At 40.7% G+C, this 19,145-nt stretch overlaps 1 protein-coding gene across 9 annotated transcripts in view; it reads left to right on the top strand.

Moving 5' to 3' along the window:
* Positions 1 to 18,799, top strand: part of LOC117975245 (transmembrane protein 132B-like) — a 62,716-nt gene extending 43,917 nt beyond the window's left edge. For 8 of the 9 annotated variants that reach the window (XR_004665506.2, XR_004665505.2, XR_004665504.2 and 5 more), the window contains 2 exons: positions 3,145 to 3,241; positions 14,081 to 18,799. Coding sequence is in view for 1 of the 9 variants with exons in the window: in XM_034934830.2 (XP_034790721.1) it covers positions 3,145 to 3,210 (66 nt within the window). In the remaining 8 variants the exon portion in view is untranslated. Of the gene's footprint in view, positions 1 to 3,144; positions 4,888 to 14,080 lie in introns of those variants that run through there. The other variant, XM_034934830.2, reaches the window with a different exon arrangement.
* The last annotated feature ends 346 nt before the right edge of the window (positions 18,800 to 19,145 follow it).

Raw genomic sequence — 19,145 nt, 5'->3', positions numbered from 1 at the left:
CCTTAGGATTTGGTTACTCTCCATCTCTTATTTCTGATATCCCCATATGTTGTCTTTATTCTCAGATGGATTATTTCTATATAGTCACCCGCAGCAGCTAAGAGGTTTACATCATTTCACATTCAGGTTCACAAAAAGGAAGATTCTGTTCTCTAGTGCTTCCAACAATATTTCCAGGTTTAAAGAACACTGGGTCTCATGCCCATGACCATTTTTGATCTGGTAGATCTGTGGCCATATAATAAAATAGGTGGATTGGCCATGCCTGGGTCATGTACCCACCTCTGCAGCTGGAGGTGGGATTGGCTTAACTTGAAGCACATGGTCAAGGAGTGAGGATTGAGTCTACAGGAAAATTTTCATCTTCCATGAGATGCTCCCTGTACTGTCAAAACACTAGGACCTACTTAGGTCTCAAAATAAGATGAGGTTTTGTTCATGGTTTTCCCATGCTCATGCTATTCCCTGCACTGGGAATCCTGTTCCCACTCCTTCACCTGGATACCTCCCAGTCACCCTGAGACTTGGCTAAAGTGCTCCCTGTTCTGTGCAGCCACCTTCCTGTTGCTCTCCCTGCCAAGGAATCTCACCTCTGTGTTTCCATTGTCCTGTACAGACACATTAGGGACCCAGCACTTTGTATGTCTTTGTGCATGTTGTTGCATGTGCCCCTTGGAGGTAGGTGCCATGCCTTGTAAATATTTCTATCCCCATGGTCTATTCAAATACAGTAATAGCAACAAGGACAACACTGTCATTACAACACCCAGTGGTACTATGCCAGAACCTGTTCTACTTTGTAAAAATACATTACAGCATTCAATCTGTACAGCCTTCCATGAAGTAGATGTATTATCCCATTTTTCAGCTCAGGAAACTGAAGCACAGAAAGGATTTTAAGTGTGTGTACTCAGTATATTTTGAATAATAAACATTAGTCTATTACATGTCCAAATTCACAGTACCTAAAAATGGACAAAAAGTTCCTTCTTACTGTGATCTCATTTAAAAACAGATGTTTCTGGAAATGTAGATTTTATGCAAGATTTTTGACTTGAAAATCTCATTCAATTGAATAACATTGCGTGTTTGGAAATGTATAGAGAACTGGTTACCTTTTTAGTTGGAAAGGGCCTATGAATACATTCTGCCTGGGGACTGTCAGTCTGATCTACCCCAAAAGTTGTGCACTGTAGGATCAGGTAAACAAAATAGAAGCTAGAGACTCAGCCACAGGCAAGGGTGGAATTGAGAGTGTTTCTGAGGAATCCACAGGTATTGATGAAGAGAAAGAAATGGGTTCAGAACAGACTCTTTGCATTGACTTATCTGGAAAAGGTCCTTGTCTTCTATGGGCTTCCAAAGAAACCCTCTGACTGATTTGAATTTTATTTGGAAGAACATATAGAAAAACTCGAAAAAAGTTTCAGGCTATTTCTTCTTTTTCCTTTAGCAATGATTGGCAAAAATTCCTACAAAAAACAGTCATTCTATTTCAGTGCATAGATTTCTTTCCTTTGCTCATCACTAGGAGCCAGACAGCTAAGAATAAGTTGTCAGGCAGTTTGGATGTTATTGCTTAATTTTGTCCTTTATGCTGGTAATTTGGACTTTTATTGTTCCATTCTAATTAGATATGTGCCATGTTTTTCCTGTTGGCCAGGAAAAGATATTGCTGCATTCTCAACCTTTTGTTCCTGTCAGCTTCACTATGATTCCAATATTAATTAGATTGTTTGTTAATTTCTGTCTTTGGCATCTCTAATTAAGAACTAACAATCTGGAATTGTTTCTGCATAATTCAGGGAAACCTTGGAATGAGCCAGTGTAAACCTGCATGCCTCCCAGCTCCACCTGCCCAGTAAACATGGCCATGTGCTTCCTTCCCTCCTCCCCTGGAAGCCTTTCATCTGCTCTTTCCTCAAGGCCCTAGAGTCTTGTGTTTCTCAGAGCCATATTTGTTTTGTGTATATTAGGAGAGACGGTGACTCTCATTGATATTTTGGGGCTTGGTTCACACTTTAAACTCCTGCCATGCAGCTTTGATGGTGGGCAGGGAACATCAATTCTCTTTACCATAAAGAAGAACTGCTTTGTGGAATTGGGGCTTGTTAATGAGTCAGAGCAGCAGAGATAAGACATACGTGGCTCTCAATCCTAGCATGTGCCCATGGCAGACATCACTAATCAATACCAGCACTCCTTCCTGCTAAAACCTAGATTCTCTCCCAAGCAGAGCTCCTTTGAGCCACAACTATAAATTGACTTGCCTTGGCCAGTGAGATGAATTTATTTCCTATTTCTAGTAGACCTTCTCACAGCCAGTGGAAGTTTTTAATAAGGATTGAAACATGATGTCAATGAGGCAAAGGTATGTATGAGGAAGTCTGATATACTGGAGGAAAACAAAGAGAACTCTTTTCTGTTATGATTCTGGAGCAAGTGATAGGGAAGTCTTTGTATTTGCTTTTCCCCTTTCCTCGTCTCAAAGATAAAAACTCAGCTGCTGATTTTTACACTTTGATTTCACAATTCACAGCATTCTTTTTATAAAAGTTTCTTTTCTAAAATAAATTTTCATAAGTAGTTTTAAAACAAGTTTGGAAAACACACACCCTGCTTTCTACCCTGAGAATATGCTTATCCTGCCAAAGTGTTTATCTTTTCTTTGACTAATTGATGTGCAAACCCTGAGCAGCTAGACTTGTGGCTTCAGCACCTGTACCAATGGCACCTAATTAACAGCAGGTTCAGAGAGTGCAGCTAGAGCTGGAGCAGGGAGCTGGGCTGCACCATATGCTGGGCTTTTACCAGATAAACAACCCCCAATCCCTTCTGCGGCACCTTTTGATGCATATGAAATGCCTGGATCTTTTCCTAATCTAACAAGTGTTGGTGGCACTTTTTAAATCTCCCAGTGTCATGAGATAAAGTGCTAAAATGAAAACAGCTCATAAATAAGCATCTAATAGATGCTGTACTGTGTAATAATCTTGGGCCTAAGTTGCAGGTGTACAATTGATAGGGAGAAAAATTTTCATAGCACTTGTTTATAAAGGTGGAATCAAACCTTGTTTCATGTGATTTGGACAAGGCTTCTTCTCAAAGGGAAAAATAACCAGAATTTTTGTTTTCTTCATATAGGAGGCCCAGCAAGCAGATTTGAGAGATTGTGCTCTGTACTTGTGCAATCTAATTGTGTCCTGTTAGAAAGGAGATGTCCTGGGAAACTCAAATTAAGGTGAGCAGCAGCCTCTTCTTGTAGTTCAGGTGGACAGAACACAGCCACTGAGGCCTGGCATCTTGTAAGCACTGTGAAAACCGTACTCTCCTACCAATCACTGTATTTTACAGCGTTTTGCACAATTCTGTGTCCTTCACTCAGTTGGGCCTCCTCCAGGGCATAAGCTCTCTGATTCCCTCTGTGTCCCCAGAGTCCTGCCCAGATCCCACCACATAACATCACTGGCCCTGAGCCAGGCCTGAGATTTAGCCTCAGGCTCTGTAAACTCTGTGCCCTTTAAAATGGTGACTTGTCCTTTCTGGGCTACGTCTCTTCAAAGTGGGCACAGATCAGATCTCTGCGGTCTCATTCAGCACCAGGACGTTAAGATTCTATGATGGAGGTGTGTGTTGAATGAGATGGGAAGGGAAGCTGTGCAGTGGTCCCCGTTCTGCCCACCCTGCCCCTGAGGTCCACACTTGCTGGGAGGCCTGGACATTTCGTCAGTTACAGGATGAGTGCTGGCCAAACCACCATGGAGAGATGAAGAAATGGCACATCCAAGCCATGGTCCAACCACGGAGGCCAGATCAACATATGTGAATAAGGATTGATAAAAAGAAATACAGCCAAGTGCAAAGCATCACAATCACACCTCAAAAGGCTGGGCTAGGGAGGTCTTTTGGAAGTGGGGGCTGAGAGTGACTTCCAGTGCTGGTGAGGGAAGGGAGGGGCTCACGGGGCCTGCCAGTTGCCAGCTGTATGATCCTGGACAACCTACTTCATCTCATTTACTCTGAACCATTCTTGCATGTCTACAATGTTCCAGGCCCCATCCATGACCCTGGACTTCAGAAAGTCAGATAAGGCAACAATCTTGTCTTCCAAGGACATGCATTACAGTCCAGAAAGGGCAGAGAAGTGTTAATGAATCAGTCTTAGCGTGTGAAGATACAAAAACGGCTCAAGGTTCCTCAAGCCCCAGGGTCCATGGACTTATTCACCTTTTACTCTCTGTGATAATTATTTGACTTTGCACATGTATTATTTATAGTACTCTAAAGGATATGTAAACAACTTTTACCATGGACACTACCCCAGACTGTGCTGCTGTATTCGAACAGTCACACGTGCAGTCGTGTTCACTGTCATCCTGGGGTGCACTTGGACTAGGGCTGTGTCCCATAGAATTTAACTCCTGAAAATTCAACTGTATGCTTTGAGCCCAAATTCATGCACATATGTGAGATGAATATATGGATATATGTATATAAATTCATATATAATTAAGTATATTAATTCATATGTGATATATATCATGTATGGTAAATATATGTAATATATAGTATATATAACTAAATAAAATATTAATTCACATATACATAATTCACAGATACATATATTAGAAACTATGACTATTATAGTGAGCAGGCAAGTGAATGGTGGTAATGATGGGTTTAATTACCTCATCTTTTCAAGAAGAAAGTAAGGAATCCATTGAGAACCCGAGAAAAGCCCTACACTTGGGAAGTGTTAGCTGAGCCATGGATGCTAATACAACAGCAACCTCTGTCATTGTATATTCCCTTTCCTTGCTCTATTTTTTTCTTTCTGACCCATCTCACTGCCTGACATTATATTTCATATCTATATGTGTGTTTAGTTTGTCTGTCTCCACCTTTAGATCATCAGTTTCATAAGGACAGGGATTATGTTGTTCATTGCCCTATTTCCAGGGCCTAGAACACTTCTTGGGTCTGAGCTGACATTAAGTAAATACTTATTTAATGAATGAATGATTTATTCTTAGTTTATAGACAAAGTCTCTGAGGCAGAGAAAGCTTAAATTATCTCAAAATGTATTGGACTCTGGGCTTGGTCTCTAAATCCTCTAAATGAAAGAAAGAACAATGTGAGAGCTGGAAAATGTGGGTACCCTCAGGTTCACAGATGTGGAATATGAGTCCCAGACATTGGAGACTGACTTATTCACGCCTGGGGAGGGGATGGGTTGAGATAAGGACTCAGGTTTCTGCCACTCCCAGTTCCATCTCCCTAGACTTGAGGACTGATTGTCAAACTCATCCCCAACTAATCCATGCCTAGTGTTTAATGGCAGAAAGCACATCAAGGTTGCCTGGGACCAGAGTTAGAGGGAGCTATGTACTGAAAACAGGCATGGCATCTTTTAGGGATGACAGGAATGTTCTGTCTAAGGGTGTGGTGGTTTCTTCGGTGGACATTGTCAAAATCATGAAATTGTACGATTTAGCTGGATGCAGTTTATGGAACATCAATTATACGTAAATGAGGTTGATCAAAAGCCTCGATGTGTGCATTTAGGTCATGCCCTTTCATGGTCAGCCTCTCATCCTCTACAGGCATGGTCATGTCTTTTCCTTGAGTGGGCTGCTCTAAGGTTATAACACAGGGTGCTGAGAAACCCTCTGGCACAGAAGACCTGAGTACAAATCACTGCTCTGCCCTTTAGCAGCTCTGATCTTTGGACAAGTGTCTTCCCCAAGGCCTTGGTCTCCCCATCCGTAATACAGAGACAGAGCAATTAACATTCACAGTGTTTGCAGGATTTAATGGGTATAACTCTATGCAAAGTTTAATAAACAATACATGGTACATAGTAAGTATATAATACATGATAGCTATTATTGTAATAATGATTGTTATCATATTTCTAGAAAGTGTAAAAACTCAGGAAGAAAAAGAATAATTTTGAGTACCTCTGCACATGACACAATGCTAGAGTTACTGAAAAAAGAGGTCTTGATCCAGACCCAAAGAAAGGGTTCTGGGATCTTGTGCAGAAAATAATTCAAGGTGAGTCACAGAGTGCAGTATTGAAAGCTACTTAATTACAGAGTAAGGCATCCCCTGAAAGCAAGCAGAGGGATGGCCTGTCTTTAAGTTTTTCTTATGTAGGGGTCTTCTCTATGTAAAGACTAAGCTAAGTTCTGATTACGTGAGGGTGATCAGATAGAGTGACAAAAATTATTATCCTATTGATTTAAAGAAAACTATCCTTGACCTTTTAGTGTGTGAGTACATCAAAGCATAACTATAATTATCTTGAAAGTGTACATTCTTATGGGTATTGGGACATCTGGATTCTCCATTGTTGTAGGAGTGTGTCCTCATAGGTATCTTCAGGCTGTTTCCTCAACTATAAATATCTTATGACCATGGGTCTTGACTGGCAAGGAGTGCATCCTGTTGGACTCAAGGTGGAGGTGATTTTAAAATGGTGTCACTGTGGCTCTCCTAGGCTCCTGCTTCACTACCACTAGGACTTTGCTAAACTCTGTAATTAGTGATAAATATTTGATCCTGATGACCAACTAATTACCAACTTTTTAGGCCACATAGATGCTTTTTTCCCTTTTCCTAAATTAGAAAGTCTGCTTTTTTATTATATTTGTAAGAGACATACCATCTGATTCTGTAGCTTTTCTCTCTTCTACCTTAGTAGCACATTTCTTAGGTCAAAGGCAGGGTGATGGGATTGAATTTTAGTGCATGGTTAGGTTTCCATCCATGCAGACAGATTGATCAATACAGTGACAAACTCAGTGGGTGCTATACAGACAGATTCAATTTTTTCTTCTCTCCTAAATAGAAAACAAAGCAAGGGATGTTTCTTATGGGATCCTCAGAGGAAACCCATTTTCATTCTAAGAATCTTTTTCTCCCCCCTCAATTACCCAAGAGTAATATTTGGCAAAAGTGTTAGTTTGGTAGTGAAAATATTATGCTCTAAAGACAACTTTTCATAAATGATATTTATAGGCCATCTTGCAAATGTTAAAAATTAAAATGGCATAAAATGTCTGTTTTCCATTTCCAAGTTCATGTTTTCCTTGACTCTTCTCATAACAGAATTTGCAGCAGTTGATTCTCCTATTTTCTCTTACAGCTCAAGAGAGCGTAGAAGGTATCAGAATGGCTGTTTGATTGTAATCTTTACCCTGGTGTGTCTTTCTATCCCCTCCCATACCTCAGCCCCACCCAACACACACACATACCCTCACTCTGTGACATCGTGTACAGAGGTCAAATCACCACTGGGAATCCAAGATCTCACATTTACCAGATTTTTTTTTTTATTATACTTTAAGTTTTAGGGTACATGTGCACATTGTGCAGGTTAGTTACATACGTATACCTGTGTCATGCTGGTGTGCTGCACCCACTAACTCCTCATCTAGCATTAGGTATATCTCCCAGTGCTATCCCTCCCCCCTCCCCCCACCCCACAATCCTGTGTCCATGTGATCTCATTGTTCAATTCCCACCTATGAGTGAGAATATGTGGTGTTTGGTTTTTTGTCCTTGCGATAGTTTACTGAGAATGATGATCTCCAATTTCATCCATGTCCCTACAAAGGACATGAACTCATCATTTTTTATGGCTGCATAGTATTCCATGGTGTATATGTGCCACATTTTCTTAATCCAGTCTATCATTGTTGGACATTTGGGTTGGTTCCAAGTCTTTGCTATTGTGAATAATGCCGCAATAAACATACGTGTGCATGTGTCTTTATAGCAGCATGATTTATAGTCCTTTGGGTATATACCCAGTAATGGGATGGCTGGGTCAAATGGTATTTCTAGTTCTAGATCCCTGAGGAATCACCACACTGACTTCCACAATGGTTGAACTAGTTTACAGTCCCAACAACAGTGTAAAAGTGTTCCTATTTCTCCACATCCTCTCCAGCACCTGTTGTTTCCTGACTTTTTAATAATTGCCATTCTAACTGGTGTGAGATGGTATCTCATTGTGGTTTTGATTTGCATTTCTCTGATGGCCAGTGATGGTGAGCATTTTTTCATGTGTTTTTTGGCTGCATAAATGTCTTCTTTTGAGAAGTGTCTGTTCATGTCCTTCGCCCACTTTTTGATGGGGTTGTTTGTTTTTTTTCTTGTAAATTTGTTTGAGTTCATTGTAGATTCTGGATATTAGCCCTTTGTCAGATGAGTAGGTTGCGAAAATTTTCTCCCATTTTGTAGGTTGCCTGTTCACTCTGATGGTGGTTTCTTTTGCTGTGCAGAAGCTCTTTAGTTTAATTAGATCCCATTTGTCAATTTTGTCTTTTGTTGCCATTGCTTTTGGTGTTTTAGACATGAAGTCCTTGCCCATGCCTATGTCCTGAATGGTAATGCCTAGGTTTTCTTCTAGGGTTTTTATGGTTTTAGGTCTAACGTTTAAGTCTTTAATCCATCTTGAATTGATTTTTGTATAAGGTGTAAGGAAGGGATCCAGTTTCAGTTTTCTACACATGGCTAGCCAGTTTTCCCAGCACCATTTATTAAATAGGGAATCCTTTCCCCATTGCTTGTTTTTCTCAGGTTTGTCAAAGATCAGATAGTTGTAGATATGTGGCGTTATTTCTGAGGGCTCTGTTCTGTTCCATTGATCTATATCTCTGTTTTGGTACCAGTACCATGCTGTTTTGGTTACTGTAGCCTTGTAGTATAGTTTGAAGTCAGGTAGTGTGATGCCTCCAGCTTTGTTCTTTTGGCTTAGGATTGACTTGGCGATGCGGGCTCTTTTTTGGTTCCATATGAACTTTAAAGTAGTTTTTTCCAATTCTGTGAAGAAAGGCATTGGTAGCTTGATGGGGATGGCATTGAATCTGTAAATTACCTTGGGCAGTATGGCCATTTTCACGATATTGATTCTTCCTACCCATGAGCATGGAATGTTCTTCCATTTGTTTGTATCCTCTTTTATTTCCTTGAGCAGTGGTTTGTAGTTCTCCTTGCAGAGGTCCTTCACATCCCTTGTAAGCTGGATTCCTAGGTATTTTATTCTCTTTGAAGCAATTGTGAATGGGAGTTCACTCATGATTTGGCTCTCTGTTTGTCTGTTGTTGGTGTATAGGAATGCTTGTGATTTTTGCACATTGATTTTGTATCCTGAGACTTTGCTGAAATTGCTTATCAGCTTAAGGAGATTTTGGGCTGAGACAATGGGGTTTTCTAGATATACAATCATGTCATCTGCAAACAGGGACAATTTCACTTCCTCTTTTCCTAATTGAATACCCTTTATTTCCTTCTCCTGCCTAATTGCCCCGGCCAGAACTTCCAACACTATGTTGAATAGGAGTGGTGAGAGAGGGCATCCCTGTCTTGTGCCCATTTTCAAAGGGAATGCTTCCAGTTTTTGCCCATTCAGTATGATATTGGCTGTGGGTTTGTCATAGATAGCTCTTATTATTTTGAAATATGTCCCATCAATACCTAATTTATTGAGAGTTTTTAGCATGAAGGATTGTTGAATTTTGTCAAAGGCCTTTTCTGCATCTGTTGAGATAATCATGTGGTTTTTGACTTTGGCTCTGTTTATATGCTGGATTACATTTATTGATTTGCGTATATTGAACCAGCCTTGCATCCCAGGGATGAAGCCCACTTGATCATGGTGGATAAGCTTTTTGATGTGCTGCTGGATTTGGTCTGCCAGTATTTTATTGAGGATTTTTGCATCAATGTTCATCAAGGATATTGGTCTAAAATTCTCTTTTTTGGTTGTGTCTCTGCCTGGCTTTGGTATCAGAATGATGCTGGCCTCATAAAATGAGTTAGGGAGGATTCCCTCTTTTTCTATTGATTGGAATAGTTTCAGAAGGAATGGTACCAGTTCCTCCTTGTACCTCTGGTAGAATTCGGCTGTGAATCCATCTGGTCCTGTACTCTTTTTGGTTGGTAAGCTATTGATTATTGCCGCAATTTCAGAGCCTGTTATTGGTCTATTCAGAGATTCAACTTCTTCCTGGTTTAGTCTTGGGAGAGTGTATGTGTCGAGGAATTTATCCATTTCTTCTACATTTTCTAGTTTATTTGCGTAGAGGTGTTTGTAGTATTCTCTGATGGTAGTTTGTATTTCTGTGGGATCAGTGGTGATATCCCCTTTATCATTTTTTATTGCGTCTATTTGATTCTTCTCTCTTTTTTTCTTTATTAGTCTTGCTAGCGGTCTATCAATTTTGTTGATCCTTTCAAAAAACCAGCTCCTGGATTCATTAATTTTTGAAGGGTTTTTTGTGTCTCTATTTCCTTCAGTTCTGCTCTGATTTTAGTTATTTCTTGCCTTCTGCTAGCTTTTGAATGTGTTTGCTCTTGCTTTTCTAGTTCTTTTAATTATGATGTTAGGGTGTCAATTTTGGATCTTTCCTGCTTTCTCTTGTGGGCATTTAGTGCTATAAATTTCCCTCTACACACTGCTTTGAATGTGTCCCAGAGATTCTGGTATGTTGTGTCTTTGTTCTCGTTGGTTTCAAAGAACATCTTTATTTATGCCTTCATTTCGTTATGACATTTACCAGATTTTAGACCCTAGACTTCTTTTGCCTTTGGTTCTTAAGTTTCTTCTCCTGGTCTGTGTCTTCTCTCATAATATATAACATCACTTTCGTTTTTCTTAATGCCATTACCGTGATAGCCTTGTGTGAGTCACCTTCTTTGCCTTCTTACATATACACACACTACTGGTGGTGGTGTACAGAAATGATTGGGTCCCAGAGGAAACAGCTGTGACATATTCATTCACACACTCAGCATCTACTTATTGAACACCTTCTGTGTGCCCAGCACTGTCCTATTAGCAGAGATAGTAGGGAAGAGGAGACAGGTCATGGTCTCAAGCAGATTACCTTCAGGTGGGGAAGAGAGATAAGAAACAACCAGGAGGGTTCTGAGAGTGGTAATTACTGTGAAGGAGTTCATCATATAACAGAGCAATCTGGTGTGATTAATACAGTGTAAGTGACATGATATAAGCAATACAAAGAGTCTAAGTAATGCATCAATGTTGTAAATATAAGTGTACACAGTAGCACACACAGCAAATTAGATACGGGAAAATAGTGTAATGTAGACAAAGAGTAACCAGAGGAGGGTGCCAAGTTTAAATTAGAAATGGCTCAAGGAATGTATACTGAGGAGTGGCATTTGAGATGAAGTCCTGTATCATTTATAATCCTTTTCGTGGCAAGTAACAAAACCACATAGATCCAGATGGCTTTACCAACAAGAAGGGCATCTCATAGTGGGGAGGTTCCAGGCAGCTGGTCCAGCAGCCCCTCCAGGTCACCAAGTCCCGAGTTCCTCTGTCTTTCTGTCCATCTGAACTCGCAGGGTCAGCCTGGCCCATTTTGGGCTCCCTCAGGGCTCTGGGATCCCTGGGGCAGTTCCTGTCGTCATTTCCTATGCGACAACATCCTGTAGGAGGAGGAGGCACCACTTCCCATGAGTCTCTTTGACCAAGTAGGTCTTTCCCAGAAGCCCTGCCGTGGACTTCTCACAGCTCATTGGCCAGAGTAATAGCACATGCTTTCCCCTAAATCAATCACTGGCAAGGAGGATGGGGGTTTAATTACTGAGTTAGAGGGGCACGTGGTGAATGGAGGGTTATCTGAAGAAAACCTTATTACTATTAAAAGAGAGAGTGAGAGTGTGTGTGTGTGTGTGTGTGTGTGAGTTGGGCAGAGGGGCTGGTGTGTGGTCACATGGCTACTAAGAAACACTTTTTTTTTTTTAAGAGAATGCATATCCCATAAGAAATAACTCAAATAATAGTCACACAGAATTGCCAAAGCCTCTCACTTAGTTACATTTTTCACTTATTTTTCCATGTGGGCTATCTCTCAATTCCTGAAAGCTGAGGCAAATTTAAGTCTGCATGTGCTCTGAAAGAATGCCGAGGGTCACTGCAATGGGATTTCATTTCTTACGTACAGAAAGGGCCTCAAGATTTCTAAAGTCGATATGTTCCTGACAATCGAATGTGATTCAAAATGATTTGAAGTAAAATTGGTGATGAGGGCGGGGAGCGAGAGGGAGTATATATGGTCAAATCAGAATTTTCCACAAATGCGGGAATGTAGAGGTCTTCTCTATAGGAGATAGGATCAGGAAGTCCTTGTGACAACCACCAGAACAATGGAGAAGGTGAAGAACTTCCTAATGCATCCATTGCAGCCTTCTTGTTTGTAGCAAGCCCGGCTATTTTCATGGAGGTCTGCATACCACATGCAAAGAACACATCAAGTCCAGGCAGATTTGGGAAGCTTCTCTGAGGAAGTGACTCATGCTTAGATAGGAAGAAAGAATAAACGCTGAGCGAATAAAACAACCAAAGCAGTCATGGAAGTGTCTGTTCCAGGAAGAGGGAATCACATGGTCAGAGGCCCTGAGGTTAATGGTTATGGCACAGCCCCTGGAGATACTAAAAGTACCTCTGTGGGGCTGGATCATTGAGTGACCAAAAGAAGGTGGGAGAGGAGATTTGGAAATAGATAGGGTTAATAACGGAGACTGAGTCAGAGATCCTGAAAGCCAAGGGAAACCATCAAAGGGCTGTAAGCAGGAGACGATTAGATCATATTTGCATACACAATCTCTCAAGGAAGAGTAGGGCAGTGTGGGAAGAGGGGATGTGAAGAGAGCAGTTTTGAAGTTGTGGCAAATGTCCAGGTGGGAAGTGATGGAGGTCTGGGCTAGTATAATAGCAGCGAAGAGAAATTCGTAGGCACAAAAGACACCTAGGGGTAAAACCAAGAGAACTTGAAGTGTTGCATGTCGGTGGTGAAGAACATGGGTGGAATTAAAGAAGACATCGTGATGTTCAATTTGTTCTGCTGGATAAAAGGCAATGTTAGTTATTGAGATGGAAGACTGTGCTGTGGGGGAAATAGGAGATCGTGAGTTTGATTTTGTATATTTGGCAGCTAAGAAACTATTGAGCCTTTCATCTGATGATGTCAAGAGGCACATGCATCTGGAGCTCAGAAGGGAGGTCTGAGCTGTAAATAGATACTTGGGTGAGGAAGAGAAACATCAAGAACAGTCCCAGTTTGCAGCTTGCTAAAGAGGCTGCATGGCGGCACCACTTGCTGAGATGGAGAACTCAGCCAGCAACCAGTCTGATGTTGCACCCGTCAACGATGTGTGTGATCTTGAGCCAGCTATGCCACCTCGCTGGCTTCAGTTTCTTCATCTGTAAAATGACATTGTGGGCCCTTTACAGTTTTATGAGTCTGTGGTGAATTGATGGCTTATTTTGCATCCTCCTTCCTCTTTCCTTCTACACACATAAATGCATTTTCCTGATGGTCCAGGAGAGAAATTCAGCAATATTTTAATAGCTTATCTGGAAGATGTGAAGTGAAATGGGGGCTTAAATTGCCTAATACTTAACCTGCCTACTTACGCACGTTAAAGAGGCTAATCCTAAGTCCCGAATAAAGAGAATGTAATGAAATACCACAGTCTCACTTCTTTTCCACAAGATTACAGTTTAATGGGGGCAAAATATTGATATTTCCAATGCATTTTGTGAATATTTTCTTATCAAGATTTTAATCTAGTGCAAAGCTCTCATGATTAACAAAAAAGTGATCCCCTTTATGGGTTGAATAAAGTGATTTTTTGGTAACACATGGCCACCTTTTATATATTTTCCAATATGGTACAAGAATTTTTGTTTGATTAACAGTAGGTTGAGCAGACCTGTTATAGAACACACACACACACACACACACACACACAAACACATATGTGGCAACAAAGCTTATATTACTTTATGAAATTATATGTATGGTTTTACTTGTCAGTATTTTGTAATACCAAATAGTTTTCTTGGTAAGACAAATACTTTTTAGTATTTGTCACTAATCAGTGCCTACAAATTACCTTTTGTACAAGTCCTGTTCTTCTGGTTGTCTTGGTGTCTTATAAATCAGAACTATTGTGTCTCATGAACTTTCACTATTTTCAATTTTTGCTGGTGCTTTTCCTGTTGATGTATCTCAAGGTTCTACCTCCTCCCCAAAGGTTTCTAGCAACTGTGAATCCATTTTATGAATGGGAAGGAAATGAGGCACATGGTGACCTTCACCTGCAGCACCTTCCCTCTCAGTATGAGGCCACCATCGGGACGCCGAGACTCCCTTGGCAGATTGAGATCTGGAACATGGAGTGAGCTACAACAAGGGCTGGAGAATTTTAGTGGCCTCCAACAGAAGCTGAGAAACCAGAGAGGAGACTGTGGATCTGATGCTCCTGGGACTCAGAACCTTTAGAACTCTTTATAAATGGGATAAAACTGGCTCTCCGGGGCTCAGACCCTAGGAAAGCATAATCCACAATAGTTAACAATGGTCTGGGCTTGGTCAGATGGATCTGACTTGCATACTTACTAGCACTTTGATGTGAAAAAATTAAATGGGAAGAATAATCGTGTCTATCTCATAGGATGGTTATTAAGTTTAAGTAAAATAATGCAATACTTAGAAGCACTGAGCACAAAACCAGGCCTTTAGGCGATAGCTGTAGTTACTTTTATTCTAATTTCCCTATTGTTCTTTCCTGTGTTATTCATTTTCAGCTATTTGTGGATGCCAACCAAAGTCCATAGACTTCAGTACATTGGGTGAGGGTGTGGAGTCTGGAGTCAGACTGCCTGGTGTTACCCTGGCTCTGACCCTTATACCTGCATGACTCCAGACTTGTTATTTAACTTCTGTTTCTCAGTTTCCTCACCTACAAATTGAGGATGAGAATTATACTTCCTAGTTGTCCAGAGAATTCAATGAAATATATCTGCGAAGCACTTAAAATCATACCTGGCAAAAAGTAAGCACTAAAAAATTATTGAAAATTTCTAGAAATTACTATTGTATTATTGCAAGTATGCTAAAATACTGAATCAAATATATTCCTGATGTATTATAGATCAAACACAGCACAGGTTTTTTCCAGCTTACTTGGTAGTCCACAGTGGGCATTCCTGAGTATGAGGTAACTCTCCTCAACGGCTGCAGAGCCCCAGAGGCCCCAAGAGCCTTCCATCCTGAGGCTCTGCCGTCATCTTGGGCTTTATTGTTGTCTGGGTCTAACTGCAGGATAGTAAAGAGAGCATGGAGGAGGCAAAACTACTTCTTAAAATCTTTTGGTCCAGAGGCAGCATGAATTACATGAATTATTTTTATATTTCTCCAATTCTATTGGTTAACATGTCTCATGTGACTATGTCTACATGCACGGGGTGCTAGGGAATGTAAGCCGAAGCAAGGCAGCACATTTGGCAAAGGAGGCCCATTTAAAAACAAACAATAAACAAAAAAGCACTCAAATTATAGATAGATGATGATACCCATGACAGAACAGCTACCTCTCCACCAAAATCATTCTTCCTCTTCCTTGTCTTGGGTAAGAACAAGGAGAAGAAAAAGAAGATGATGAAGATGGAGGAGGAGGAAGGGAAAGAGTAAGAAGGGGGGAATGAGAAGAAAGGAGAAAGAGGAGGAGACAGAAGAGGAACTAACTGATGGTGTCGTTAGAGACCTTTTGAGACTTCATCGGCCACTGAGAAGAAGGTGGCACTTGAGGGTTATAGGGCCTGATCAGCCTCAAGCAGGTTATTTATATCATGCTTTGGCTTCTTTCCAGATCACCAGTGTTTGTTTCAGTGATGTTTTCTTTTTCTTGCAGAGGACAGAAGCCCAAAACTAAGCTGTATAGTCAAAAACGTCTAGCTGTTTCTTGTAGCAGATTGTGCCAGTAAGCGTCACTGAAGAGTAATTTCAGGGGCTGGTGAAAAGATAAGATAAAACACTGATTACAGGATGACAGGTTTTCTCTGCTCAACAATCTTTGAATTATTCAGAAAACTTTGCTTCCAGAGTGGTATATTAATAACACACCTAAGCAAATATTTTGTTGCTTAAGCTGAAAGGCATTTTCTCCTTGAAGGGAAAGCTTCTGAAGATGGTAGTAGATTAACATACCCAAATATCTTAATATCCTCAATAGGAAGAAAGTCAAGTTAAGTTTCCTGATCTAAAGAGTCCAGGAAATTAAATTCTCTCTATGTTCTGTTTCTGAAGTACTGCAGAAACTGCTCAAGATGGAAGGATACCAGAGAAGAAAAACATTGCTCAATGTTTAAAACTTATTTTATTTTTTGAAAAAAGAAACATAATAACTTAGTCCAAAATCAAACAACATAAAAAGTATACATTGAAAAGTTTATCCTCACCCTATCAACTTCCAGCAATTTCCTTCCAATTCTATCTGTAGTATTTTTTCATTTTTCTTCTTGTTTTTTTAAATAAAATAAAATAATAACGCACATTATTATACCTTTTCCTTTTTCATTCTTGCACTGAATGGAGTACGCTGTATACACCATGCTGCTCTTGTTCGGTTGTTTCATTCTGTAGTAAATCCCAGAGGCTTTCTATGCCACGGCCTAGAAAGCAACCTCATTATTTCACAGCCACTGTGTGTTCCAGGGTGGGTTTGTTCCTTAGGTGTTCCTGAGCATTTTATTCCACTTTTCCTGTTAAAAGCTTGCTTTCCCTTTACCCCACTCAAAGCAAAACACAGTCATGTCACTGAGTTGTGGTCCGCCCTTCACCGTTTCCAAATTGCTCTGATTTGATGCTTAGATAGTAGCTTTGTGAAGCTGAGAATGAATACCCTCTATTCCAGTTGCAGGGCCTGAGGCTCAGAGGAATCCTACCATGCCTGAGGTGTCTGCAGCCAGTGGCAGAAGCAACTACAAAGCTCCCCTAACCTCCCCACACCACCACCATGCCTCTGCTCTCAGGGACATCACAGGAAGGACCCAAGTAGCTGATGGTCCCTCTGTAGGCAGCTTCTTCAATCCCCCCTCACATGCAAGGAACTTGAACTGAGATATCATCCATGCTGTTTAATTCCTGGATGGTTTTGAGTAGGAGATCAGGCCTTTCACAAATGTGATTCTACTTGCTTTGGTTCAAGATTCTATTAATAATAGAGTGGGCAGGAAGCCACATTGCAAGGTCAGCTCTTTAGGTTAAAAATAGTGAGTTTGCCAATATTCAGCCTTCCAAGAAAAGGGGAAAATAGAAGTGAGGAACCCATTAAACACACATGAAATTACAACTATTATTATGTTTTAATATTTTTGTAATGTCTCCCTCCCGTTTTCTAAAATATAAGCTTCCCAGGCACAGAGGACAAATCTGTTTCACTCGCTACTGCTTCCCCAGAGCACAGAACCTGGCCTGGCACTCAGTAGGGCTCATGGAAAATATCTGTTGATCAGTTCATGATAAAGAGGAGGAAGCAAAGTTCTTTGGGCCTTCAAGAAGAATGTTTGCTGGATCTGGGTGGCAGCCCAGAGAGGCCGGGAGTGCCCTGCACATATCTGGGGCTGGGAGGACAGCGCAGGTCTCCATCACCCTCTCTTGGGACCACCTGTGTCCGTGCACCTCTTTTTATATTCCTGTTGACTGTACATTGCAGCCAGAGCCCTGAAGCTGTGCTTCCTCCCTGGGCTGGGCCATGGTACGTGGGGAATGGGTTGCATGAGAGTTTTTGCTCTACATCTCTTATCTCTCTCTGTTGCCATCTATACCTGGTAACTGAAAAATGGCATGCCTTTCCTGGGTTAGAAGAAGTAATTAAAAGTAATTTTTCATTGCTAGTTACTGAACAGGAAGCCTCTAAGTCCATTAATGAAACAGAGAGGGAAGTCTGGTTTGTACGAATGAAGCTTTCGCCTCTAAAGGCAAAGGAACCACTGAGAATGGCACATTTGGAGGAAGACTGTGCACATTTTGCTTTTTAAGATGCATGTCACACTGCAAAAATATCACAACAATGCAAGATAGTTAAAATAGTTAAACATATTTTTAAGTGTATTTCCGCCTAGTGCTATAGGCCTTGGAGGTGCAAAGGTGAATAAAAGTGACATAGAGTTCACAGGTGTCTACAGAGTTAGGGTACAAAACAAAGATGTGATATTGAATATGGTATAATATGTCTTAAAATAGACCTCTGATATGATTTGGCTGTGTCCCTACCCAACTCTCATCTTGAATTGTAGCTCTCATAATTCCCACGTGTTTTGGGAGGGATCCAGTGGGAGGTAATTGAATCATAGGGGTGGGTCTTTCCTGTGCTGTTCTCATGATAGTGGAGAAGTCTCATGAGATCTGGTAGTTTTATAAAGGGGAGATCTGGTCTCATGAGATGTGGTTTTATAAAGGGGAGTTCCCCCACATAAGATCTCTTGCCTGCTGCCATGTAAGATGTGACTTTGCTCTTCCTTCACCTTCTGCCATGATTGTGAGGACTCTCTGGCCACACAGCCATGGAACTGTGAGTCGATTAAACCTCTTTTCTTTATAAATTACCCAGTCTTGGCTATGTCTTTATTAGCAGAATCAGAACAGACTAATCCAACCTGTTTTACTTCCATTTATATGGCAGCTCTAAAACTTCATTTATCCACGTACCACTTTCAAGATACTTCCTTTTTCAAATGCCACCTTTATTACTGTTCCTGTTAAACTCTTTAATCCTTATTTAAATTAGGGTGCTTCATCTTACTGACACACAAAAAATAGTACAATCCGCCATGTAATAAAAAGTCAAATAAAAATGAATTTGGAAAAAATAAACTGATGCTATTAAAAATCTGAGTAGATACTATGGTCTGCCTATGTCTATGAGTTTGTCTTTATTGACTAATGAAGAATAGCAAGGGTCAGAGAACTGTTGAAGACATTCCAGCACTGAACAGAGACTTTCTCCTAATGTCATTGAAAGGATTGAGATAATAACTTTTCCCTCTGTTTTTAAATGCTATGCTTCTGCTACTTATAATTTTTTCATCTAAAATTATTTGTTTTACCCACTGAAATATTCACCTTGCACTTTGGGAAACCCAAATTGCTGTTACTATGCTGGCGAAAATTTTCCTATCACTTAGAGCTGCAGCTCTAAGGAAGGAAGAAAGAAGCCATGATTGGCAACAGGAAAGACACATTTCAGATGTTTTAGCAGTAATGCAAGTAAATGGTTCTCGAAGTGTGCAACAGACAAGCCTCGCCCTGGGAAAACC

The sequence above is a fragment of the Pan paniscus genome, chromosome 10, assembly GCF_029289425.2.
Source record: "Pan paniscus chromosome 10, NHGRI_mPanPan1-v2.0_pri, whole genome shotgun sequence".
In the NCBI taxonomy this organism is placed as follows: domain Eukaryota; kingdom Metazoa; phylum Chordata; class Mammalia; order Primates; family Hominidae; genus Pan; species Pan paniscus.
This window is presented reverse-complemented; position numbering and strand designations above follow the sequence as displayed.